The following is a 26,069-nucleotide window of genomic DNA, read 5'->3' as shown; positions in this document are numbered from 1 at the left end:
GTGAGAGGGGGGGTATGTGCATCAATGCAAACTCAATCACTCTGTTGGTAAGCATGTATCAAATGCCAGCGTGTGAGTGAGCCATCCCTTCAGAGTGCCAGTTGCTGCATGTTCCACCAAATGAAAAAGCACTGTTCATCACCGACAGGTAATATTCATCTAGATTTGAAGTTTTCGTGACTGCAAGGATCCATACTCTTTGGTTCTTTCGGTAAAGTCACGTAGGTATAAAATACGATAAATTAAATCACGACGTTTCGGGCGCAACACAAGCGTCCGTCATCAGGCAATATTATCTCCTGACGGAGGTGAGCCATACGGTCATGCGGAGAACGAGCGCGTGAATGAACTGTGTGGTGCTCACCGTGTCCCTGTAGCTCGTAAAACTGAAGCTCGTTTCTTGCCATTCTGACTTCATCTTGGCCAGTGCCTTCTCCAGGGAATACTCCTTGCTGGCTGCCGCGCCAATCTCCTCCATCCTACAGAGAATAACAAAGCAAATATTTACATGCGATATAAAAATACAAAAACTAATATCACAGAAGTAGAAGTCTCTTATTGATGTATTTTGTTATTAATATTGCATGATGAATCTCAGAGAACACGTCCTGCCAGAGGACAACCCATAAATATTGGCACCATGGCAATATCCTGGTTCATCGGTTGTTGTAAAGGCCTCTTCATCTCCTTGTTCTTCAGGTCCTAGTCATCTGCTCAGCAGCAACGATCGGTCTAAAAGATGTCCCTCGGTCGGATGTCTGCCACCTACCAATTTCATGGCTGCGTTCATCGGCAATTTCCCACGTTCTATATTTTCATGTTAATTCCTTTATTTTTCGAACCCAAATTATGGAAAAATATCTTATTCTGGATGTGTAAATCACGTGGGTGCAAGTTTGTCTTCCTTGCCTGACTCTTAATCCGATGTGCATTTTGCCACTTTCAGGAAATGACTGAAGAAGTTGATAAATAAGGAGACACAGTCAATGCATGATAAATATTACCACAACAAAAGCCATGTAGGCCGCAGCTGACGATGAAGATGAACACTACCCAGTGTCTCATTCAACGCAGATGTAAATTATGATAATTATGACACTTGTTTACCCAGGAAAGCCTCATTGAGTCTCATTACTTTTTTGCAGTTGGGGGTGATGATTGCTGAGTATATTCAAATTATTAGCACGGTTGGCTATGTACAGCGCGAAAGAAGTTCAACATACATACAATTAAGCAATGTGCGTGCAATGTTTCTAATTTCCAAAATTTGTACCATGATTCCGACACAATGGCATACGCTTGCGAGTGACGTCGCAGCATCTTTTTGTTTGTAATGTCTTTTTTTTTTAGATATACGTTGACAAAGAGCCCAGTACATGGCACAAACCATAACAAAAGGGGAAAGGGGGGTGGGTACAGAAATTTTGCGGACCGAAGCACCAACTCAATGCTCCTGGGTGGTGGGAAGGGGTGAAAGTTGGGCTCTCGTCGCAGCATCTTTAACGTCCACTCTGAAGCAGACGGCACGTATTCGTACGGTTAATATCGCCATAGTTTAAAACAAGGGTGGCCGGGAGGTCAAGCTTATATAGGGGTGCAACGATTCTCCCCCCATGGCAATTCGATGAATTGTCACAAATTCAGGGTAACTATTTAAAGCAGAAATTGACTATGCATTTTTACATTGTGGTGAATGTAGCGACCTCTAGATGCTGCAGACGTCACGTGACCTGACTGTAAACACCATATATATAAACTAAGCAAAAAGCATTCTTATAGAGGCGATTTGAGGCATGAAAGATCACCTTGATAAACAATTTCAACATTTGCGAGGGAAGCGGTGGCTTCTACATCTGTCCTTTGACCTCTCGCCAGCAAGCCTTCAAGGCTTTACATGGCCTCAAAGTGCACCTAGCCAGGTACAAGAACTGTGTCGTGATATGTCGCCGCCACGTAGTGGCGAATGGCAGTCGTTGCTGTTGTTGTACTACGAGTGAGCGTTTTGTGGGGTTTACTTGTCGATGTATTTGGACAGTCCGTATTCCAACATGTTGGCAAGGGAGGTGTCCTCCCCGGGCTTCAGGTCGTATCCCACCAGTTCGCTGATCTGTCACGGGAAAAAGAACAACGGTAAATTACATTATCAACAACAGCCGAAGGTCTTATTTATCCAAAATAACGTAGGCAACAAAATAAAAAAATAAAACTCTGTGGGGATATATATATAAGCTGCATGGATAGATAGATTACATTTATGGAAAATAATAATAATGATTGGATACATTTATACAAGAATGAGTCAAGCCAGAAGTGACTTTCTCATAATCCAGCGAATGTTCTAAAGGAGATGCAGGTGAAAGGCTGGATTATGCTTAGTAGCCTGAAATGACATGTGACAAACACCAGCACAGATAGGCAGACAAACAGATTGATGTAATCAGATAGCTCTAGATATTTTGCTTGTTTTACTAGAGAACACCTCACTGCATCCCATGACTCTCTTTCAGGAAGGTTCTGCCAAGTTTTCGTGGAAGGGGGAAAATTATTGCTCTATAGATTCCTATTGAGTCAATTTGTCGAAACATTTTCTTCAAATGTCGCAAATTGGAACAGTGACGTACTCCCATGTCAACACCAAACACAAAAGTTTGCCATAATTTAACATAATAATAATTTACACGTCAAAAGCGCCTTTCACCTGGAGGTCATAAGATGCTATACTGAGGAAAAAACCCCAAATTAAACCGAGCAAGCTCCCACCCACCAAACCAACCCCAAAATAAAACTACTAAATAAATACAAAGAGCAGTTAAAATAATGATGATGCTCGCTAGCACTTGAAACTTATGAAAGCAGGGGTGGGGAGCCTTCTCCTTACCGAGGGCCGAACAGAACTTTCAGACACCTTTGGCGGGCAACCACCCGTTAGCACACAGCTAAGTGACTGGTGTTGCCGCACGAGGCTCCCCGCAATGGGCGTCATTGTGCGGGCCCGGTTCAAAGCGGTAGAAACTGGTGCGGTCGCAGCTCGTACGGAATGGAAGTCGCCGGCCCCAGCGCTACCCAACCCCGTGCGCGACTCCGTCGACCCCCATCGCCGACTATGGGCCAACTCGTCCCGTGAACACTGCTGCCCTGACCTGGTCCCAGTGGCGATCCTTCATGCCCGGGTTGCAGATGGTGCTCAGGATGGGCAGGTGAGGCTTGAACTTGTCTATGCGAGACTTGACGGCATCGGCGATGCGCCGAGGGCCCGGCAGGTCCGCAAAGGTCTTGGTGAGCTTGTACATGTTCCTCCACATAGTGCCCACCTCGTCGACAAGCTCCTCCGCATTCAAGCCCTGGAAGGACCCTGCCGAGTTCAGGGGGAGCAACGGCTTAAATTTTATGGGCGGCTGAGAGGCTGAGCGGTTATTGACAGGCCATAATTGGGGTGAAGACATGCAAGGTTTTTGCGGCTCAGACACCGTAATGTGCGCCAGTGTCATCAAAGATCCTGCACTCTCGTGTCGATGTTCAAGAGCCTGTGATATAAGTCTCAAGTGTAGACCTTTGAACTGCATAGATTTTTGCCGGTCATGCTCTACAACCCTCCGTGGGTGCCGCGTTGGTGACATGTTGTCTCCCTCACCTGGTGAGCAGGAGGTCGTGGGTTCTGTCGCTCCCTGGCGCCTGTATGTTTGGAGTTTGCATGCTCTCGCTCCCCCTGTGTTCACGTAGGTTTTTCTCCGGATGTGTTCGGATTACTGGGCTGCTACTATAAATTCCCACTCACATGATATAAGCCACTTCCATGAGCTATCATGTGTGGCCAGGCTGCCTCTGAAAAAGAGCTAATAGCTCAGTGGGCTTTACCCGGTAAAATATAATTGTTTAGTTAGTTTAGATGTGTTTTTGTGTTGTACTAACCACGTGTCGCCCATCATAGAAATGAAGGAGCTGGGAACAAGCTCCCACAGCGTGGGAGAGAAACGACGAACGCGAGGTACAACCTGTACATCGTTACCGTGCATCCAGACGTCAGACTTGAGGTGGAAGTTGAGGGCGGTGGTCCAGAGCTGATCATAGGGCTGCTTGTTCACCATGGTGGCCTGAAGAATGGGGAACTGACTCGCCTCCCACTCCAGCAGCTCCTCTTCCTTGTTAATGGCCTGAGGAGCAGAGCACACAGTGAGCCCTCATTATGCTGGAACCAAGCAAACAAAGACACGTACTCAGCATCATCATCATCATCGGCCATGGTCAATCCACTGCTGGATGAAGGCCTCCCCAAGGTGCCACCACCTCTCATGGTCCTGCAATTCCACACTTTTCCTTGCTCCTGCACATGAACCGATCTCATGGCTCCATCTCTACAGAGTGGACATCCAACCGCTTTAATGCCCTCTCTCCTTTGGCCATCCATTATGTCACCAGTCTTGTCCATTTTATATATTATCCATTCGAGTGACTTGTCCTGCCCAAGGCTAATCCACCTAGAGCACCTGCAGCTCCGATTAGCACGGTTGGCTATGTACGGTGCGAAATAAGTTCAACATACATACACATGGTGAGCCCTTATTACGCTGAAACCAAGCCACGAGGACACATATTCAGCATCATCGTCGGCCATGGTCAATCCACTGCTGGATGAAGGCCTCCTCAAGGTGCCACCACCATTCACAATCCTGAGATATAATAATCCACATATACAGTGAGGGAAAAAAGTATTTGATCCCCTGCTGATTGTGTATGTTTACCCACTGACAAAGAAATGATCAGTCTATAATTTTAATGGTAGGTATATTTGAAAAGTGAGAGACAGAATAACAACAACAAAATCCAGAAAAACGCATGTCAAAAATGTTATAAATTGATTTGCATTTTAATGAGGGAAATAAGTATTTGACTCCCTCTCAATCAAAAAGATGTCTGGCTCCCAGGTGTCTTTTATACAGGTAACGAGCTGAGATTAGGAGCACACTCTTAAAGGGAGTGCTCCTAATCTCAGCTTGTTACCTGTATAAAAGACACCTGTTCACAGAAGCAATCAATCAATCAGATTCCAAACTCTCCACCATGGCCAAGACCAAAGAGCTCTCCAAGGATGTCAGGGACAATATTGTCGACCAACACAAGGCTCGAATGGGCTACAAGACCATCGCCAAGCAGCTTGGTGACATCATAACAGTAGTTGGTGCGATTATTCGCAAATGGAAGAAACACAAAAGAACTGTCAATCTCCCTCGGCTTGGGTCTCCATGCAAGATCTCACCTCGTGGAGTTGCAATGATCATGAGAACGGTGAGGAATCAGCCCAGAACTACACGGGAGGATCTTGTCAATGATCTCAAGGCAGCTGGGACCATAGTCACCAAGAAAACAGTTGGTAACACACTACGCCGTGAAGGACTGAAATCCTGCAGCGCCCGCAAGGTACCCCTGCTCAAGAAAGCACATATACATGCCCGTCTGAGGTTTGCCAATGAACATCTGAATGATTCAGAGGACAACTGGGTAAAGTGTTGTTGTCAGATGAGACCAAAAATGAGCTCTTTGGCATCAACTCAACTCGCCGTGTTTGGAGGAGGAGGAATGCTGCCTATGACCCCAAGAACACCATCCCCACCGTAAAACATGGAGGTGGAAACATTATGCTTTGGGGGTGTTTTTCTGCTAAGGGGACAGGACAACTTCACTGCATCAAAGGGACGATGGACGGGGTCATGTACCATCAAATCTTGGGTGAGAACCTCCTTCCCTCAGCCAGGGCATTGAAAATGGGTCGTGGATGGGTATTCCAGCATGACAATGACCCAAAACACACGGCCAAGGCAACAAAGGAGTGGCTCAAGAAGAAGCACATTAAGGTCTGGAGTGGCCTAGCCAGTCTCCAGACCTTAATCCCATAGAAAATCTGTGGAGGGAGCTGAAGGTTCGAGTTGCCAAACGTCAGCCTCGAAACCTTAATGACTTGGAGAAGATCTGCAAATATGAGTGGGACAAAATCCCTCCTGAGATGTGTGCAAACCTGGTGGCCAACTACAAGAAACGTCTGACCTCTGTGATTGCCAACAAGGGTTTTGCCACCAAGTACCAAGTCATGTTTTGCAGAGGGGTCAAATACTTATTTCCCTCATTAAAATGCAAATCAATTTATAAAATTTTTGACATGCGTTTTTCTGGATTTTGTTGTTATTCTGTCTCTCACTGTTCAAATAAACCTACCATTAAAATTATAGACTGATCATTTCTTTGTCAGTGGGCAAACGTACAAAATCAGCAGGGGATCAAATACGTTTTTCCCTCACTGTAACACCCGCACCTCCGGTTAGCATGGCTGGCTATATACGGTGCGAAAGAAGTTCAAATTCGCACTCATACACAAACTGGTTTCATCGCTTCATCTCCTCGGTGGCCGTACTTGCCAACGCGCTCCATTCCTCGGTCGACCAATCCAATGAGGTATTTAACAAAACAGTCACTCGGGGTTGACCCTCGTTATAAGTAAATTGCACCGAAGAGATGCTCATTGGCAGGCAATGTCACAATGGCATGATCATTTTCAATGCCATTTATCTGGGTAATGAAGTTTGTAAAAAAAAGAAGAAAAGGTTAGGGCGTTTTCTAAAGTGCACGTTGAATATAATTGAATGTTATTAGCAATCCAAATGGGTAGAGTCACTCAAGTCCAAGCGTTGCCATGCTCTAATTAGCCATTCGGCAGTGGTTATACTGAGCCAAATAAAGTAATTAGATTTCATTGCTGCGCAGACTGGTCTGTAATACAGTCCCTCCAGAAAAACGCGGAGTTTTTTGGTGATTGTTGCGGGCAAAAATCGTTGATTATGCGGCACGTTTTCTTAAAAAATGCGATGGAATATGCGGGATATTTATGCAATTTTATGCGATTAAATTGCGGGAACTTGCAAAAATTGCAGGAACTTGCAAAAACTGCGGTTTGATGAAAAAGAGAAAAAAAAAGTGATTCCCCCAACACCCTATTCACTAGGCTACTACTTTAATGTTATTACTTCCTATGATAAGCAAGCATACTACATCACAGAAAGTGCTGGGAATATTTAAGTTCTCATCTTGTTTTATTTCAGACCTTAACAAACAGATGGCTCAAACTTACAAAACATTGAGTCGAACAAGTTCTGTAGCTTTACAAAATGAATATGCTACAACTTCTGTAAAAATGAATAAATAAAATATTAAAAAATAAAATGTGTGCTTCCTGTTTTACAGAGGTAGCTATGCAAAATAATTTGCCCCCACTGTCATGTAACACCCTGGGGAACTGCTTTGCGCGGTCTTTTGCGCTTATGTTTGTTGGCAAATGAGAAAGATTTGCGGGCTTCATCATGGTTTCATTGGCATCGCGGGGTTTGCAGCTTTTCAATGATGTCACGTAATGAGTGACGTCACTTCATAACGTTCCCATGGCAACAGGGGAAATGGCTGCGCTTGTGTGAAGTAAACGCAACATTTTTCAACTTTCTGCTAAGATATATGTGACTTTTTGCAACGAAAATGCGGGGATTATGAAATAATGCAAGCCCGCATATTTTGCGCGCGGAAATCTGCAATTTATGCGGCGAAAGTGCGGCGTATTTGAAAAAACGCGCCCCCCGCATAATTATGCGGACTTTGGCTGATTTTGCGTGAAATCTTGCAATCGCATAATCGCGTTTTTCTGGAGGGACTGGTAATAGAACCACCACAGATGACTTGCATGCAGTGTGACTCACTTGATTGACCATAACAGGATGATGGGGATGTGTTGACCACAGGATGGGATTTCAACTTGTAACCTTACAATTGGAGGGTCAATATACGCCGCTCAGCAGCAGCTACATCACTTTCCGCTGATGTGAGTCGTGGCCAGGAATTAAACTCGGGTTGCAAGGTTCATAGCGTAAGTGTGCAAAGCATTGCGCACATCATTAACAAGAAATATCCCACAAGGATATAAATAAAAAGGTAACGCTTCACAGGAGAAATGATAATTAAATTCAGCAAATTGTATGATATCCCTTTCATCATGTAACCAGTAATGATGGCTATAAAAAGGCCAATAAGCAAAAAAAACTATTAAAATAAATTCAATTTAACATGTAGGCTTTCACGACCAGTATTATTATTCATAATAAAGGTGTTTGGGTTAGGTCACGTAAGTATAAATGTGTCGCAACCCTCCACCACCCGACACGGCCAATCAGTAAAAAATGTTTCACGTTAACAAAACGCCAATTAGTTACTTCTTCAGCCCACCGGTGTGTGAAGAAGAGTGAATCCACAAAATTTAGAATTTGAGCACGACGTTTCGCTGGTATTTACATCCAGCATCTTCGGGCGATTTGCAAGAATAGTGAAGCTGTCCACTGACGTTCCTCAAAAGGTGCAGAGATTAAAAGGTAATACCAAACGCAGTTAAAATAACACATCACGTAAAGTCTGTTAAAGCTAACCAAATACTACACAAAGCTAGCGAATTATTATTGCTACAGAGACAACACAACAGGAGTGAATTATCTCAAATTTCTGAGTCTCTGACACACTTGCATAACAGCAATAGTGTATCCATACATTATTGGAATATAATTTATACTATAACACAACAATCGGCTGATAATGTATTTAATCTAACTCAAACTATGCAAATTAATAAATTCTCCAGACTACATAACAAACAAGTCCCAAATAATAACGAACAATTTTAAAACCAAATTGTAATGAACTTAACTAAAACTGATTTAACCAGTGACATGATTTCCGTCCTTCTAAAGGCCTTAACTTTGCCGTTGCCCCACGCACGATTCCAGCAGATGAGATAATTGCCGAGGTGGAATCAGCGGTAAGACATCTTCCACATAATGAGGTAGAGAAGACTAGACACGAGGTTGCCAAAATAATTGAGAATAGCAAAGTACCAAAAATAAATATTAGCTTTGGCAAAGCAAAAGCCTTAAGAGAGCTTCGATTAAATAAATATACTCAAATTCTGGCAGCTGATAAAGGCCAAACTACTGTTATGATGTCACGAACATATAAATTATGATAATAAAATTCAAGATTTACTGGAGGAAGATACCTATATTAAAATTAAACGAGATCCAAATAATACTTTAGAATGCAATACTACTGCAATCATTTTTAAATTTCGATTTAAAGCTTTCGTGACTGCAGGGATTCATCTTCTTGGTTCTTTCGGTAAAATCACGTAGAAGGGAAATAATACAATAATAAAACATAATAAAACAATTCTGGCCACATGGTAAAGATATAAAATCACGTAGAAGGGAAATAATACAATAATAAAAATAAAACATAATAAAACACAATTCTCACTATGAGAATTGTATTTTATTATGTTTAATTGTTATTATTTTATTATTTCCCTTCTACGTGATTGTACCGAAAGAACCAAGAAGATACTGCAATCATTGCAAATTCATTGCAAATTCATTAATCCCCAAGAATGAGCAATACCAAATTAAGCCACGGGCCTCAAAGCCACCAAGATTGTATGGGCTCCCAAAGATTCATAAAATCGGTATCCCATTACGACCCATAGTAAGTACAATAGGCTCTGCCACATATAAATCAGCAAAATATGTAACTAAACAAATATAGACCTACATCGGTAGGACATCTTAATTTGTAAGAAATTCAGAACATCTTGTGAATGTGATTCAAGATATTAAACTTAACCCTAATGATAGTCTGGTAAGTTTTTATGTAATTTCTCTATTCCCTAAGGTTCCAGTTAACGAGTCACTTAAATTACTTGATACACTGGTAAAGTAGACATGTTTACCAGAAGATATTCCAAAACTAGCTGACCATTGCATAAATAACTTATTTCTTATGGAGAAGTGATTTCTTCAAACAAAAGGAAGGAGCAGCAATGGGCTCTGCTTTATCTCCTGCTACAGCGAATCTGTACATGAAAAACTTTGAAACAAGAGCACTTGCCTCAAGTACATTAATACCATATTTTTGGTTTAGATATGTCGATGACACTTTGGTTGTCTGGCCACATGGTAAAGATACACTTAATGATTTTTTAAATCATCTCAATGCACAAAACCCGGCCATCCAGTTCACCATGGAAATGGAGGTGAACAACACACTCCCTTTCCTAGATATTTTGCTTTGATGCGGCCTAAATGGTAAAATCGCACGCAGCGTTTACCGAAATAAAACACACACTGATACCTATCTGAATGCAAATCGCATCATCACCCAGCACAGAAATCCTCTCTCATGAAGACACTCATACATCGGGAAAAAACAGTATCAGAATGGTGAAAGTCTAAAGAGAGAGATTAAACATGTTAAAGAAGCACTACGACTGAATGACTACAATAATGCTCAAATTAACAGAGCATTGAATGCCAAACCAAGACCAAACAACAATACTGCTGAAAGTGATCAGATTATCAAAACAATTAAAATACCATATATCTCAGGAGAAACTGACAAATTAGCCCTTGTTTTGCAAAAGCAAAACATTAAAGTAAGATTTGATACGATACACAAAATTAAAAAACGAGTGTCTTGTACCAAAGATGAATTACCAAAGTTATCAACAGAAGGTGTATATAGGATCAATTGCTTAAATGCTATTTTGGACAGACAGGACGTAACATTAGCGTAAGACTAAAAGAACACCAAAGGAACATTAAATTATCTCAAACACAACTGTCAGCAGTGGCAAAACATGCTTGCCAACAAGAACACACAATTTATTTTGATAACGTTGAAGTGTTATGCAAAACTAATTATTACTGGCCAAGACTAATTAGAGAATCCATCGAAATTGAGAAAAATACAAATAATTTTAACCGCTCTGATAGCTACAAACTTAGCGCAGCCTGGAAGCGTATTACTAAGTAAGACACAATACACATTACAATTCCTTATAAAGGAATCCCATACTAATTAACTGATGGGGTTCAATGATGACGTCGTCCTGCACTATTTAAGACCTGGAGCAGGCTTCACTAGTCTGGCAAATCGCCCGAAGATGCTGGATGCAATTACCAGCGAAACGTCGTACTCAAATTCTAAACGTTGTAGATTAATTTGTCTTCACACACCAGTGGGCTGAAGAAGTAACGAATTGGCCTTTTGTTAACGTGAAACATTTTTTACTGATTGGCCGTGTCGAGTGGTGGAGGGTTGCGACACATTTATACTTATGCGATCTTACCCAAAAGCCTTTATTATAAAGAAATTCAACTTATAACGTGCAGAGTACTTTCTCACTCTTATACAGAAAGAATGACTCAGAAGTGCGAGGAACCACACACAAGCAGGAAGGCAGCCATGACGTGAGCCAGCACCAATAATTGCCCAAACTCTGCGGGCCTCTATATATTAAGGTGTTATCAGACAATGAGTGTTTACATGTGGGAGGAAACCGGAGCACTTGGAAAAAAATCCCCACACGTGCGAGGGGGAAACACTCTATCCCATACAGACGGAACGGATGGAGTCCACATATTTGCTGTACCACATTCTCATGGCGAGTCAGGGCATAAGCGCCTCTTCGACGCCCACAGTAAGGGAGTTTCACAGCATTTGTGGGGTCATCCAACAAACCCTCGCCTCTACAGTGCTGGATTACCAGTGTGCCTAGCCATTGCCGACGAAACAATTTCTTTGCGTTCCCATGTCTAGCCATTACCGCCAGCTCTTCGGCGGCAGCGTTCAGGTGGGCCGCGAGCTCGCCGAGCTTCTCCACGTTATTCTTCATCTCCTCCAGGTTCATGGTCTCGCGTTTCTTGAAGGCGTCCACCTCCTTGCTGTAGAGGTGCAGCTTCTTCTCGAACTCTCGGACCCTACCGGGAGACACGGTGAAAGGTTTCGTGGGTAGGGGGGGGTGGGGGGAGCATGGACGGAGATGAGATTTTACAATGGTGCCCCCCCCCCAGCACGTTTCACTCCGCAACCGACACATTTTTACAAAAGGCGATGAGGCCTCCATACAGAATCAGAATCTTTATTTATACTGGAGGAATCTGATGAGCTATGAAGTCCAATAGGGGCGAGTAAGAAAGTTACAAACAACAAACAATAGAAAAACTCAATAGGAGTGCAACATAATGGAAAGGTAAGCAAATCACTAAAATTAGAATAAATAACTTTTTATTTTACCAGGTAAAGCCTACTGAGCTATTCTTTCACTGAATTGCATTCATTATAATAATGATGTTATGTTTACAGAATTAATGTACTCCTGTATAGTGATGATGTTTTATTTACTGTATGTTTTTCGACTTTAGAACCAGTTATGAAATTGCGGACTAAACTAAACTTTTAATTTTATTAAGGTAAGGCCCACTGAGCCATATAGCTCTTTTTCAGAAGCTACCTGGCCACAGATGATAGCTCAACCAAGTGGCTTATCACGTGGCCATATAAAGCAGCCAAATACTACTAAACGCAAGGGCTGTAACTTATTTTCATTATTGTTGTTGTTGACGTCACACAAGGCAGTGGATTGTGTCTTACTTTGCGCGGAGCTCGTCCTCGGCTTGCTCGCGTCGCGTTTGCAGTCGGGTGACGCTCGCCTCGAACACGGAGCGGATGTGGTCGGGCCAGTGGAACACCTGACCGTTCAGTTTGATATCCTCGGCTGTTGCACGCCGGGAAGGAACCATTGTCATTTATATCCATTCATGAATCCCCCCCTCACAACCCACCCCCACTTCTCTCAAGAAGGGCTCACAAGCGATCCGTTCACATCTACCCCTCTATTTGAGGAACGAAACAGGAGGATTTCTCTACAAATCTGGCTGTCGCCTGATGAAGCTAATTGTAATTACTGGGGAAACGTCAAACTCAGATTGTAAACGTTGTGGCTTTGCTCTCCGACACACCGGACTGCTGTACTAATAATGAATTGGCACGTTCCGTTTACGTGACAAACCCTGTTACTAATTGGCTGTGTTTGGGTTGTGGTGGGTTTAACGATAAACTTACCGTATATATTTACGTGTTCTAAGCCAAAAAAAACCTGTGTTATGGGACGGAACTGTCACACGCAGCCGAGAGCACGCCTCAATCGAAACTCTGTCATCGTAAATTCACCGCCCGCCCCTCTTCCAAGTATAGCTTTGCAATAGGCCGATGTTCCGGCCTGCTGGGTCATTGTTGGAGCTCAAAGCATGTAATTGTAAAGTTGTAGATGTTGTAATGGGTTTACTGTCCAACACACAACCGGTGCGCTGAACTAGTAACGACTTGGCACGTTTTTGTATACGTGACAAACCTCAATAATTGGCTGCGTCGGGTGATAGTGGATTAATGACACATTTTTATTTACGCGATCTAAGGCAGAAAAACCTCTATCAGGGGAGGGCTTGACTCAGCCCATCATCCCTCTGGGGTTTATACAATAGGTACAACTCTGTGGGGATATCAACGGTGGTTGTCCCGTGGATAAACTCGACCCTGCCATAGGAATGTTCAACATTGGCTCAGAGCTGCAAGCAGTAGATGAGCACCGATGGCTCAAAGCTTATTTGAGCAGGAAATCACTTAAGATTGTTTTTTGAGCCCGATGTTAAAGCAGCACGAGTGGCTTAAGAACGGCATCACGGGTCAAGGGCGCGGAGTTTAGGTTTGTAAAGCTAAGCAAGAGGAGGCAATCACAACAACATTGCTCCGTCACAAGGGCATTCAGCTGCAAAGCAGAGGTAACAAACTTACATTGTAACACCATCAGGTCAAACAGCGTGTCGATGGTATAATGTTAGTTCCACCTTTAGGCTAAAGCTACGAAGTTTTTAACAAAAGTTCAATATTTTAGGCAGTGATAAGATCATTCAAATAATAATTTCTTGGTATGCACTATTTGTGAGCATAATAATAGGAAACAGCAAAGCAAATTCCATCATACAAAATAAAATCCGAGGGATGCCTGTAAACAATTTTCCCCTTCACAGCAGAGAAGATGGAAAGGTAATGTATTGTGAACTATGCAAAGGATTACATTCCGCATTACTTTTACAGACCGGCGTCAAGATGGAAATAAAGAAGGGTTCTTCAACCCCATCCAAAAGATCGTGACAGGCCCATCCGTGAACATCACAAGTAGCTGATAACCCCCTCGCCGATGCGTGCGGGTGGCAGTCGTATATGTATGGCAAAATGTTCACTAGCTCTCCTGGTAAACAGGAGTTTGTGGGTTCGATCCGAACTCTTACGCCTATATATTTGGAGTTTGCATGTTCTCCCCGCGGTCGTGTGAATTTTTCTCCAGGTCCTCCGGTTTTTCCCTCCACATTTAGAAACATGCGTTGAGAGTATGTGGCTGCTGTAAATTTCCAAGTGATAAGCCACTTCGTTGAGGTATCATTTGTGGCCAGGTCGCTTCTGAAAAAGAGCGATATAGCTAAGTCGGCCTTTCCAGGTCAAATAAAAATGGTTTATTTTTGTGTACGTATGTATACTGAACTTTTTTCCGCACCGTACGTAGCCAACCGTGCTTATTGGAGGTGCCATCAGCCACGTTGGATGCTGCGCCAGCATGACCCTGCCCTGGCAACGGGGGTGGTAGGGCGGGGTTAGACCGCTCACGTGTGAATTCGGCGTGGTCGAGCAGGAAGCTGAGCCGCTCCACGGCGTCGCGCACCTCGTCGCGCAGGCGCCCCGCGGCGGCCTCGCCGTCCTTGCGCAGGAACTCGGTGAGCGTCACCAGCTCCTCCGTGCTGCCCGGCTGCCCGCAGGCCCGCTGGGCCAGCTCGTCGTAGCGCCTGCAGATGCTGCGATGCGAAGGTGGCCCAAGCGTTCAGTGATCACCCGGGGAGGAGGGAGGGGAGGGTGACGCCGCCAAGCGGCTGGCGCGTTTGCCACCGGCTTGCACAGGATTGTGGTTCGAGGCAAGCGGCTGCCCCGGTTAATACTGTGTGCGGGTTTCTTGACTATAAAATTCGAAACGTGTGCCACCCGGTGGGCATGATTTAAAAAAAGTAGAGCACCGAACATTCCTCTCCCCACCTATGCATGGTCAAGTGCCGAAAGTCCACCCGCCCCTCGTGGTTTTTATGTCCCCTTCCCCAGAAACCATCGATGTGTCGTAATGGGCTTGTGCTATTACCGTAATAAAAACTTTTTTTTAAGTAGGCTACGAGTGCTGTTGTCACAGTTGAAATTTGTCAAATTTAAAACTGCTTGCAAATGACCTAACTGAGTACACCCATGTGTCAACAACATCCCCTACCGTGAAATGATTACATGAAATACAGCAGCTTCATCTGTGATAGCCTTGCACTATAAGAATGGCACGAATACACAATGTACCTCATGATTTGATTTGAACATCAATCACGTAATGTCATTTTGTACTATTCCACCGCTCCCCGCATGTACACACAAGTGCAAAAATACAAAGATCCTTCGTATAGAATTTTACAGACTGTTGGGACAAAGTCTGTTTGCGAGCACCTAGGAAGGCCAAACACGGCACACAAGGAGTTGGGTGGCCAGCACCATGCTCAGCCATCTTTGTTTCCCCAGTGCTGATGTTTACACACCACTACTGGTACTCATTCAAGGTTGAGTCAACCTAAGGGAGGCCCAGGCCCAGTTCAAATATCCGCCACTGCTGTTGGTCGTGAGCGGGAAACAAACTCGGGTCACTGGGTTCATGGCGCAGAACGCGAACTGCTACGCTGCCACTCTCCATGTACAACAACAACTGCCATTCGCCACTAAGTGGTGATTATGTCACCACAGCACTTGTGCCAGGCTAGGTGGCACTTTGAGGCCAAGTAAAGTGTCGAAAGTTTGCTGACAGGCGGTCACGGGACAGACCCAACTGCCATGGGTTAACTGAGATGACTCGGCATGTACATCCACGTGCACGCACACACCTGCTGTTCATCAGCCGATTCTCCTCCATCTGGAAGAGCACGAGCCGCTCGCTCTGCCTCCGCACCCGTGCCGCCAGGTCCTGGTGCAGCTCCTCCGCGTGCAGGCACACGAGCGCCAGGTGCACCGTCACGGGCTTGCTGGCGACCTTGCTGTGCACGGCTTGCAACGCCTCCAGCTTCTGCTCCACGGCAAGCGGGATGGAATTAAGCACTCATTTCCGCTCTTTTAAAAACGTTCGTTAAAAGTAAAATATAAGGACGAGGTCTCTACGTTTAAAGCAAGCATCGGGTGGCGTTCATCTCACCCAGCTGTTGAAACTCCACATTCTCATGGTGGAAGCCAGTCTCCTGCCCATAGGACAATCAGTGCCGACCACCCTCAATCCACTCGGCCCATTGTCCTTATTCGCTCTCAACCAAGATTTGAATGCGCAACCTTCCCCATTGTAAATTGAGCGAGCTGCCATAACACCAACTCAAAGATGTCACCTGCCGTTCACTCAAGCATTTCCCGCTCCCAAAACCCCACGCGAAAAATCAGCCACGCGTTTGTTGGCAAAGTCCTTCAAAACGATACCTTATCAAAGGCCTGCAGGGAATGCCGCTCCTGCAAAAAGGCACTGATCTCCTGCCTTGCTTTGTTGTTCAAGAAGTCACTGTATTCCTTATAAATGTTCAGATACCTGAAATGAATAAATAAACAGACGCGATCAAATGAGCTACTGCTATTCCTATGAATACATCAGGCGTATACTGATCCCGATCCAAAAAAGGGTAACCTGAAACACAAACAGGGTTTCATCTTCTTGGTTCTTTCGGTAAAGTCACGTAGAAGGGAAGTAATAAAATAATAAAAATAAAACATAATAAAACAATTCTCACGACGTTTCGGCCACAACGCAAGCAGCCGTCCTCAGGCGAAGAATGAGAACATTATCAAGCTAGGAGCTTATATAGGTGTAGCGAGGAGGAGCGCCTTAACAAAAGAATGTGCATATGAAGAGGAATTTAGCATACCAATGGGCAATGCATAGGAGGTGGGCGGAGGGGTTTCAAAGTCCCATTATGCCCATGCATTATGCAGGATCAACAGCACCACGGGGGGGCGCAAGGAACAGCGTTAATAAAGGAAAGGAATGTTAGTGATATGTAGCTGCATTTGCCAAACAACCACGTAGAAAACCAAAGTGAAAACTACATAAAAAACTAAAATATAAACTGATACTTACTATACTCTACAATAAGCTGAGTTACTAACAACAAATAATAAATTACAATTCTACGTCGTAAGAAGTATATAATATACTTCCATCTAAACTTTATTCTCTTAGCATATACAGTACTATATACTGCCATAGATAAACCCAACATTAAATTATATACTTTATTGCTGTAAACCACCCTATACTTTATACATTTTAATATAACACTATGTATTATTCAACTCACCCTAATGTGTATCGAAATGGTTTATTACGTCCTTCCAATGATTGCTAAGCCTGAATCCATCTTCTCGGTTAAAATTGTCTCTGTGTTTGTATATGTGGATCGCCTCATGAACGAATCTCTCATGATAGCCAGATGGCTTGCAGAGAACCTCCGTCTTGGAGAAGTCAATGTCATGTGAGCCCACTGAGTTATAACAGTGGTCTGCCACGGCTGAGGTGTTTGTCCTACCGTGTTTTAGATCAGCTTTATGTTCACGAATGCGGTCTGAGACGTGTCGTTTGGTTTCCCCAATGTAACTGCTACCACAGAGGCAACTTAGTTTGTAGACGCCAGGGTACTGTATGTCTGGAATCACATCTTTTACAGACGGTACCAGATCACGGATTTTATGTACTGTGTTGAATCGGACCTGGATCTTGTGTTTAATCAGGATTTTGGAGATCTTTTTTGTGACCCCAGCAATGTAGGGTAAGGTGATGGTCTTGAAAGGCTCCTCAACAGGATCTTTCTTGATGGTTGGAGTGATGGCTTTGCGGATTGTGTAGTCGGAGTAACCATTAGCTTTAAGAGCTTGGCGTACGTGTTTGAGTTCACTGGAAATGTGTTCATGGTCGGAGATGCATTGGGCTCTATGATATAGAGTCTTGATGAGGGAATTCTTCTGGGATGGATGGTGGTGGGAATCCGGTTTTAGATAAGCATCCGTGTGGGTGGCTTTCCTGTAGACAGAGTGGCTCATTGAACCATCAGGTCTCCTTTTGATTAGGACATCCAAAAAGGGTAGCTTGCCATCATTTTCGACTTCCATGGTGAATCTGATGGCTGGGTGTATGGAATTGATGTGGTCGAGAAATTGGTCTAGAGCAGGCCGGCCATGTGGCCAGATGACAAAAGTGTCGTCTACGTATCTCTTCCATAAGGTCGGGCGTAGAGTGGCAGTCTGGATGGCGTCCGTCTCAAATTTCTCCATGAAGATGTTGGCTACAACCGGAGATAGGGGGGAGCCCATTGGGGTGCCCTCAATTTGCTTGTAGAAGGTTCCATTCCAGGTGAAGTATGTATTGGTTAAGCAGTGTCTCACCAGGGGGGGTACCCCAGCATTTAGTCCTTGATGAACCAAGTCTTCAATGATTGCGATGGTGTCAGGCACAGGCACCTTGGTGAACAAGGAAACCACATCAAAACTGACAAGCAGGTCGTCTGGGGACAGGGCAATCCCCTTGATTGTCGATACCAGGTCAGTAGAGTTTAGTACTGCAGAGGTGGTTTTTCCAGTGAAAGGCCGTAGGATTTCGGACAAAAAACGAGCCAGTTTGTAAGTGGGGGAGTTGATAGTAGAGACAATGGGACGAAGAGGTGTATCTTCTTTATGTATCTTTGGCAAGCCGTACAATCTTGGTGGCCTGGCTGCAGAAGGTTTCAACGAGAACTGTTTGGTCTGATCAATTAATGCGGTTGAAGCAGAAATGATGTTGTTGGTTTTGGAGACGAGGCTGTTGGTGGGGTCTCTTTTTATTTTTGTATAGCTGCCATCGTTGAGTAGTTCTTGAATTTTTGTATTGTACGGCTTGCCAAAGATACATAAAGAAGATACACCTCTTCGTCCCATTGTCTCTACTATCAACTCCCCCACTTACAAACTGGCTCGTTTTTTGTCCGAAATCCTACGGCCTTTCACTGGAAAAACCACCTCTGCAGTACTAAACTCTACTGACCTGGTATCGACAATCAAGGGGATTGCCCTGTCCCCAGACGACCTGCTTGTCAGTTTTGATGTGGTTTCCTTGTTCACCAAGGTGCCTGTGCCTGACACCATCGCAATCATTGAAGACTTGGTTCATCAAGGACTAAATGCTGGGGTACCCCCCCTGGTGAGACACTGCTTAACCAATACATACTTCACCTGGAATGGAACCTTCTACAAGCAAATTGAGGGCACCCCAATGGGCTCCCCCCTATCTCCGGTTGTAGCCAACATCTTCATGGAGAAATTTGAGACGGACGCCATCCAGACTGCCACTCTACGCCCGACCTTATGGAAGAGATACGTAGACGACACTTTTGTCATCTGGCCACATGGCCGGCCTGCTCTAGACCAATTTCTCGACCACATCAATTCCATACACCCAGCCATCAGATTCACCATGGAAGTCGAAAATGATGGCAAGCTACCCTTTTTGGATGTCCTAATCAAAAGGAGACCTGATGGTTCAATGAGCCACTCTGTCTACAGGAAAGCCACCCACACGGATGCTTATCTAAAACCGGATTCCCACCACCATCCATCCCAGAAGAATTCCCTCATCAAGACTCTATATCATAGAGCCCAATGCATCTCCGACCATGAACACATTTCCAGTGAACTCAAACACGTACGCCAAGCTCTTAAAGCTAATGGTTACTCCGACTACACAATCCGCAAAGCCATCACTCCAACCATCAAGAAAGATCCTGTTGAGGAGCCTTTCAAGACCATCACCTTACCCTACATTGCTGGGGTCACAAAAAAGATCTCCAAAATCCTGATTAAACACAAGATCCAGGTCCGATTCAACACAGTACATAAAATCCGTGATCTGGTACCGTCTGTAAAAGATGTGATTCCAGACATACAGTACCCTGGCGTCTACAAACTAAGTTGCCTCTGTGGTAGCAGTTACATTGGGGAAACCAAACGACACGTCTCAGACCGCATTCGTGAACATAAAGCTGATCTAAAACACGGTAGGACAAAAACCTCAGCCGTGGCAGACCACTGTTATAACTCAGTGGGCTCACATGACATTGACTTCTCCAAGACGGAGGTTCTCTGCAAGCCATCTGGCTATCATGAGAGATTCGTTCATGAGGCGATCCACATATACAAACACAGAGACAATTTTAACCGAGAAGATGGATTCAGGCTTAGCAATCATTGGAAGGACGTAATAAACCATTTCGATACACATTAGGGTGAGTTGAATAATACATAGTGTTATATTAAAATGTATAAAGTATAGGGTGGTTTACAGCAATAAAGTATATAATTTAATGTTGGGTTTATCTATGGCAGTATATAGTACTGTATATGCTAAGAGAATAAAGTTTAGATGGAAGTATATTATATACTTCTTACGACGTAGAATTGTAATTTATTATTTGTTGTTAGTAACTCAGCTTATTGTAGAGTATAGTAAGTATCAGTTTATATTTTAGTTTTTTATGTAGTTTTCACTTTGGTTTTCTACGTGGTTGTTTGGCAAATGCAGCTACATATCACTAACATTCCTTTCCTTTATTAACGCTGTTCCTTGCGCCCCCCCGTGGTGCTGTTGATCCTGCATAATGCATGGGCATAATGGGACTTTGAAACCCCTCCGCCCACCTCCTATGCATTGCCCATTGGTATGCTAAATTCCTCTTCATATGCACATTCTTTTGTTAAGGCGCTCCTCCTCGCTACACCTATATAAGCTCCTAGCTTGATAATGTTCTCATTCTTCGCCTGAGGACGGCTGCTTGCGTTGTGGCCGAAACGTCGTGAGAATTGTTTTATTATGTTTTATTTTTATTATTTTATTACTTCCCTTCTACGTGACTTTACCGAAAGAACCAAGAAGATGAATCCCTGCAGTCACGAAAGCTTTAAATCGAAACAAACAGGGTTACATAAAAAATCCCCATTGTTTTTGTACGTATGTATGTATGTTGAACTCCTTTCACAATGTACGCAGCCAACCGTGCTAATTGGAGGTGTCGGGAAGGACAACAAACTAAACACAAAAAGCAGTTCTAAAGAAATTAGTTTTCAATCTAGATTTAAAAGTGCATAGCTCCAGTGGCTTCCTAATAATAGAGCATTCCGGATGGCCGCAGAAGTGCATCTGAGAGCGGCGATGCGGTAACCGCCTTTGTCCGATGGCTAGCCAAAAGCTGCTGCGAGGATGACCGGAGTTAGTATGATGGTTTACACTCCTTGAGGATATCAGCAAGGCATTGTGGTTCATTTGTGGCCAGTACTTTTGTGTGTGTTAACGAGTGCGACCTTTTTCCATCAACTCACTTGAACTTGGCCACTTATAAATACGTCAAAACACATCCTGGCCTGACGTTGAATAATTCCACCAGGCTCAGCTTACTTGAGTGGCCCAACGGTGTTCGAGTTAAATATCCGAGCGGCTCTGTTGAGAATGTCCGCAACGAACGCCTCCTCCTGGTGGACTGAACGCAGCACCAGGTTTTCTTTCCTCAGGTCCACAAACAGCTCTCGCTCCACCTGCAACCGCAAGGCAGCAGGGTGAGGCCAACATTCCAAAGGGCCTCCGAAGAGAAAATGAATACATTCTGCCGTGAAAACTTGGCTCCGCAAAAATTCGCCTCCCATCGGTAATGACTTGGTGCGATGTCGCGATTACACGATTCCTTTTCCAGTGATCAATTTTTGTAAAGTTGGAGTGGCTGGTAGGGGTGACGTGACCACATTTACGCGCGACAAAAACCGAGCAGAGCACGTGAATTCTGAAGCACGCGATTTTCTGCGCGTATGGTGAACTTAAGAATCGACAGCAGTCGATGAATGGATGCACCTTTTACCCTTACGAATTACAACCCAATTTTATTCCAAAGCAATGATGGGAATTTATTTAGCAGATAATTACACTGGTCGACCTGGAAGTGACTCTGGCAGTGACACATGTCCACCTGCCACTGTCAGTTAAAAGTACCAAGCGCTTACTTTTCTCCTTCGCTCTCTGCCGCTTTCCTTCTCTGCTGTGTCCTGGATCATAGCTAGGGGGCGTCCATTGTTACACGTGTTTTCATATTAGTCGGCTGGACACTGACATCGACCTGCACCTTTCACTGTTGTCAAAAATATAAAAACGTCAAAGCGGGAATTTTGACTGGATGTGCCTCACCCTTGAAATGCCCTCGGAGCTGCTGATGATCACGTGGAAACAGCGGAGGAGGAGTTGCCAGCACTCGGCGAAGTCTGGATCGAAGCTGATCTTGGGCTCCTCCACCTTGAGCTGCAGCGTGAGCGCTGGGATCGTCACGAACCGCAGGTGACCGTAAGCCTCGCCAAAGTCATTGCCGCCCTAAACAAAGATAAAGACCCCTCGTATAGCCTACACAAGCTGTTTGGGCACGTGCTGTTAGCAAGCATATTTGGAAGGACGGCACGGAGCACAAGCGGATGGTGCAGTAAACACCACGCTGGCCGGCTTTGTCTCCCCAGTGCTGATGTTTACACACCACGGCCAACATACATTCGCCATGTATGTTGGCCGTGAGCAGCAGTCCAACTCACACAGAAGTGCGCTAACTAGTCAACCGAACAAACAAACATGTACATGCGTAAGCACAGGCAATGTCCGTAGTGTATAAAAGAGTGGTAGCCCAATTCTTAGAATAATTATTAGAAAATAGTGACGCCATTAATGGCATTTTGCTTGTCCTCGAATAACCAAGTAACAACTCAGGCGGGCCACCTCACCTGGTGCATCTTTAGGAACGAGAGGAGGTCCCCGAGAGACTCGGTCACCATCTGCCGGAGCTGCTGCGACATGAGCGTGGCGGCGCATGCAAAGAAGCCCTGCACCTGCTCCAATGGACCGCTATCGCTGTGCGGCACCAGCGGCGTCCAAAGCGCCTGGTGCTCCACGAACAGCTTGGCACAGGCGGGCACCCAGCTGCAAGCGGTGCAGCGCACCAGACGGGCAGAGCTTAGTCCACTCGTTTTGACAGCCAGGGGGTCTCAACTACCCGGGGTAATGCGAGGACAGGTCGTCCGGATTAAAACAACAGCACGGATATACTTTATTTAACATTTTTTTTATTTTACCAGGTAAGGCCCACTGAGCTATACAGCTATTTTTTAGAAACGAACTGGCTATCACGAATGATAGCAAAACAAAGTGGCTTATCACGTGGAAATGTATATAGTAGTCAAAACACCAGAGCACCCGGGAAAAAAGCCATTTGACGACCGGGAAAGAGATGGGTGAACTACAAATATACCAGCGTCAGGGTCAGGATCGAACCAACGACCTCCTGTATACCAGGCGAGGTAGTTAACATCTAGCAACCAGATGCATTTAGATTTGACGATGAGAATGTACTGTTTAGCCGTTTAGAATAGTGGTGGATACAAAAAAACGCATCGGTTTTTATTGCTCAAAGTCTTTTGCAGTCACGTGGCCACATAGTCAACGGACCTTCGATGATTGGTGAGTGGACAACAACAATAACAACAACAGAAACACGCTGGCGTGTAAAAAAAAAAATATTCGACTGTTTTTTTTCCGCAAGCACGGTTAATCCACAACCCAAGTAATCTGCCCACACTGCCTTTCTAACAGATGATTCACGCAACGGGCTCCGCCACGCAATCCTCTGCTCGTGCGAACGGCGTCTTAAACGCCGTCTTCGCATCCGAAACGGCCGTAGGCGAAGCGCAAGCTGGAGCTGGAGAAGGAGGGATGTGGTGGCGCTCTGCGACCGGCACCTGGAGCAGAGGGTCTCGCGCGCCTCGCGGCAGTGCGTCCGCACGAGCTCCTCGAACTCCAGTGGCGGGAGAGGCAGGGCGGCTGCGTGAAGGTCGGCCACTCGGACAAAGCGCAGCTCACTGAACCTAGCACAGGGTGCAGCAAATACAAAGATCTCCCATATAGACTTCAACCGACTCTTGAGGCAAGTGCTGTTAGTGAGCACCTATGAATGGTGAGGCACACACTTCAACGTTAATATAAAACTTGATCTGCCAATCAATCAAGGAGCTGTCTGCACTAATGAGTCCACGTTGTACAAGACTTTAGTGGCCCAGGCACGGGCATGCTGGAATTTGGCATCAGTGTTTGATCTGTTCAAACAGCAGTTGCTGGGAGACACTGCGATGGAAGGTCTATTCTTCAATGTACATGCTGTGTGCGTATTTAATTGTGTAAATGCATTTGGTGGGAATTTGTCAAGTGAAATTGGCCGAATGCCCCGTAACTTCTACGCTGGTTAGCGTGCAGCTTGGTGAAGGTGAAGAGTATGGACATAAAAGCAAAAGAAGTAGAACACAACGTTTTCATATCAAACGGCCGTACTGGTGCAGCCACAGCCAATGGATGTGCAGCATCATGGGATGGATGCTGAAGAGGTCGGAGGTGGCCGAGGCCTGGGCCTGCTGGAACGCGGCGTGCCACGGCACGGGAGCGCGCACGGTGCGCACGGCAAACGGCCGCGGCACGCTGGCCACGCGCAGCCTGCGACGCTCTGCGGGGTCCTCCAAGATGTAGTCCACTGACGGACGGGGCGGGGGAAAGGGGACGAGCACAATGGACACAGCTCAGCGGAGGGTGCAAACGCAGGGGAGGGGTGGCGGCGGTTAGTAGGAGCGGCGGCGGTAGCGGCGGCGATAGCGCAAATAGTTATAACTATCCAGGTAAGGCCCACTGAGCTGTATAGCTGTTATTAATTCGGCAACGGGAAGCCAGTGGATGGACGGATGGCCATATGATGTCAGCTTGTATGTAGGTGCTCAGCGGATTGTTGCGTCACAGGGACGTGAGACATGGCAACGGATTGGAGAGGCCTTCGATCTAACAAGAGACAGCTCATGGCTAATGATTAGGTAACGTTCGTTAATCAAGGAATACACATCATGGGATCTCCTTTGCCATACCAAAATATGATAAAAGTTTTTCCCCTTTTTCTGGTAACAAATCAGGTGTTAAGATGTTAACATCTGATGTTAACATCTTAACACCTGTTATCAAGGAATACACAATCACGAAAACTAAACTTTCTAGTCTCGCTGCTGATACACTTGGGCTACGCCCATCTCCAAACCTTTATAAAAAGTTTGCCTTTAGAGGCTAACCCCTTTTCCTGATGACGACCGCTTGTGTTGCGATCGAAACGTCGTGATATTTTATTCGCTTTATTTTTATCATTATAATTTTTTCTATCTACGTGACTTTACCGAAAGAAGCAAATAATATAAACCTTCTATTTTACCAGGTAAGGCCCACTGAACTATAAAGCTCATTTTCAGAAGCGACCTGGCCACGAATGATAGCTCAACGAAGTGGTTTATCATGTGGAAATGTGTAGCAGCCAAATACGAAAAAGGCACGTTTCTAAATGTGGAGGGAAAAACTGGAGGACTCGAAGAAAAATCAATGCGACCACGGGGAGAACATGCAAACTCCAAATATACAGACATCAGGATCAGAATTGAACCCACGATCTCCTGCATACAAGGCGAGGTAGTTAACATCTCGTCACCGTAGAGCGCTGAGCAGAGGTAACATAAATGGGAGCAACCACAGCAGCATGAGCAGCAATATAAGCAGCAGCAGCGGCAGCCGTAACACAACCAACAGCAACTACAGCAGCAGCAGCAACATATGCAGCAGTAATATAAACAGTTGGGAGCATCCACTTCAGGATAAGCTGCCAAATAGGCAGCAGCAACGGTCAACATATACAGAAGCAGCATCCAGAGCACCAGTAATAAGTAGAGGAACTAAACAGCATCACGCTCGACCGCCTTTGATGTTTACACACCGCACCAAGTATTAATTTGAGGCTGAGTCGACCTAGGGGACACCTGGGACCGGTTCAGATAATCGCCACTGCTGTTGGCTGTAACCGGGAATTGAACTCGAGATGCTGGTTATGTAGCGTAGCGAAGCGCTAACCGCTACACTACCGCTCCCAACTATATACAAAAAACAAAGACAAAGATCCCCCGTATAGCCTTAGCAGACTGTAGGGGCAAGT

The 26,069-nt window shown here is 45.0% G+C and overlaps 1 protein-coding gene across 1 annotated transcript in view; it reads right to left on the bottom strand.

Moving 5' to 3' along the window:
- DNAH3 (dynein axonemal heavy chain 3) overlaps window positions 1–26,069 on the bottom strand; it is a 142,443-nt gene that overhangs the window by 100,086 nt on the left and 16,288 nt on the right. The window contains exons 7-20 of the mRNA XM_078611111.1: window positions 24,389–24,584; window positions 23,803–23,928; window positions 22,792–22,987; window positions 22,214–22,393; window positions 21,437–21,573; window positions 16,447–16,552; window positions 15,870–16,048; window positions 14,575–14,759; window positions 12,505–12,628; window positions 11,678–11,831; window positions 4,007–4,151; window positions 3,141–3,352; window positions 2,016–2,107; window positions 365–479 (exon numbers count right to left, since the gene is read on the bottom strand). Coding sequence (XP_078467237.1) covers window positions 365–479; window positions 2,016–2,107; window positions 3,141–3,352; window positions 4,007–4,151; window positions 11,678–11,831; window positions 12,505–12,628; window positions 14,575–14,759; window positions 15,870–16,048; window positions 16,447–16,552; window positions 21,437–21,573; window positions 22,214–22,393; window positions 22,792–22,987; window positions 23,803–23,928; window positions 24,389–24,584 — 2,147 coding nt within the window. The remainder of the gene's footprint in view (window positions 1–364; window positions 480–2,015; window positions 2,108–3,140; window positions 3,353–4,006; window positions 4,152–11,677; window positions 11,832–12,504; window positions 12,629–14,574; window positions 14,760–15,869; window positions 16,049–16,446; window positions 16,553–21,436; window positions 21,574–22,213; window positions 22,394–22,791; window positions 22,988–23,802; window positions 23,929–24,388; window positions 24,585–26,069) is intronic.

Source organism: Lampetra planeri, chromosome 35 (genome assembly GCF_965212315.1).
Source record: "Lampetra planeri chromosome 35, kcLamPlan1.2.h2, whole genome shotgun sequence".
NCBI lineage: Eukaryota > Metazoa > Chordata > Hyperoartia > Petromyzontiformes > Petromyzontidae > Lampetra > Lampetra planeri.
Note: the sequence above shows the minus strand (reverse complement) of the source record. Positions and strands in the feature narration are given on the sequence as shown.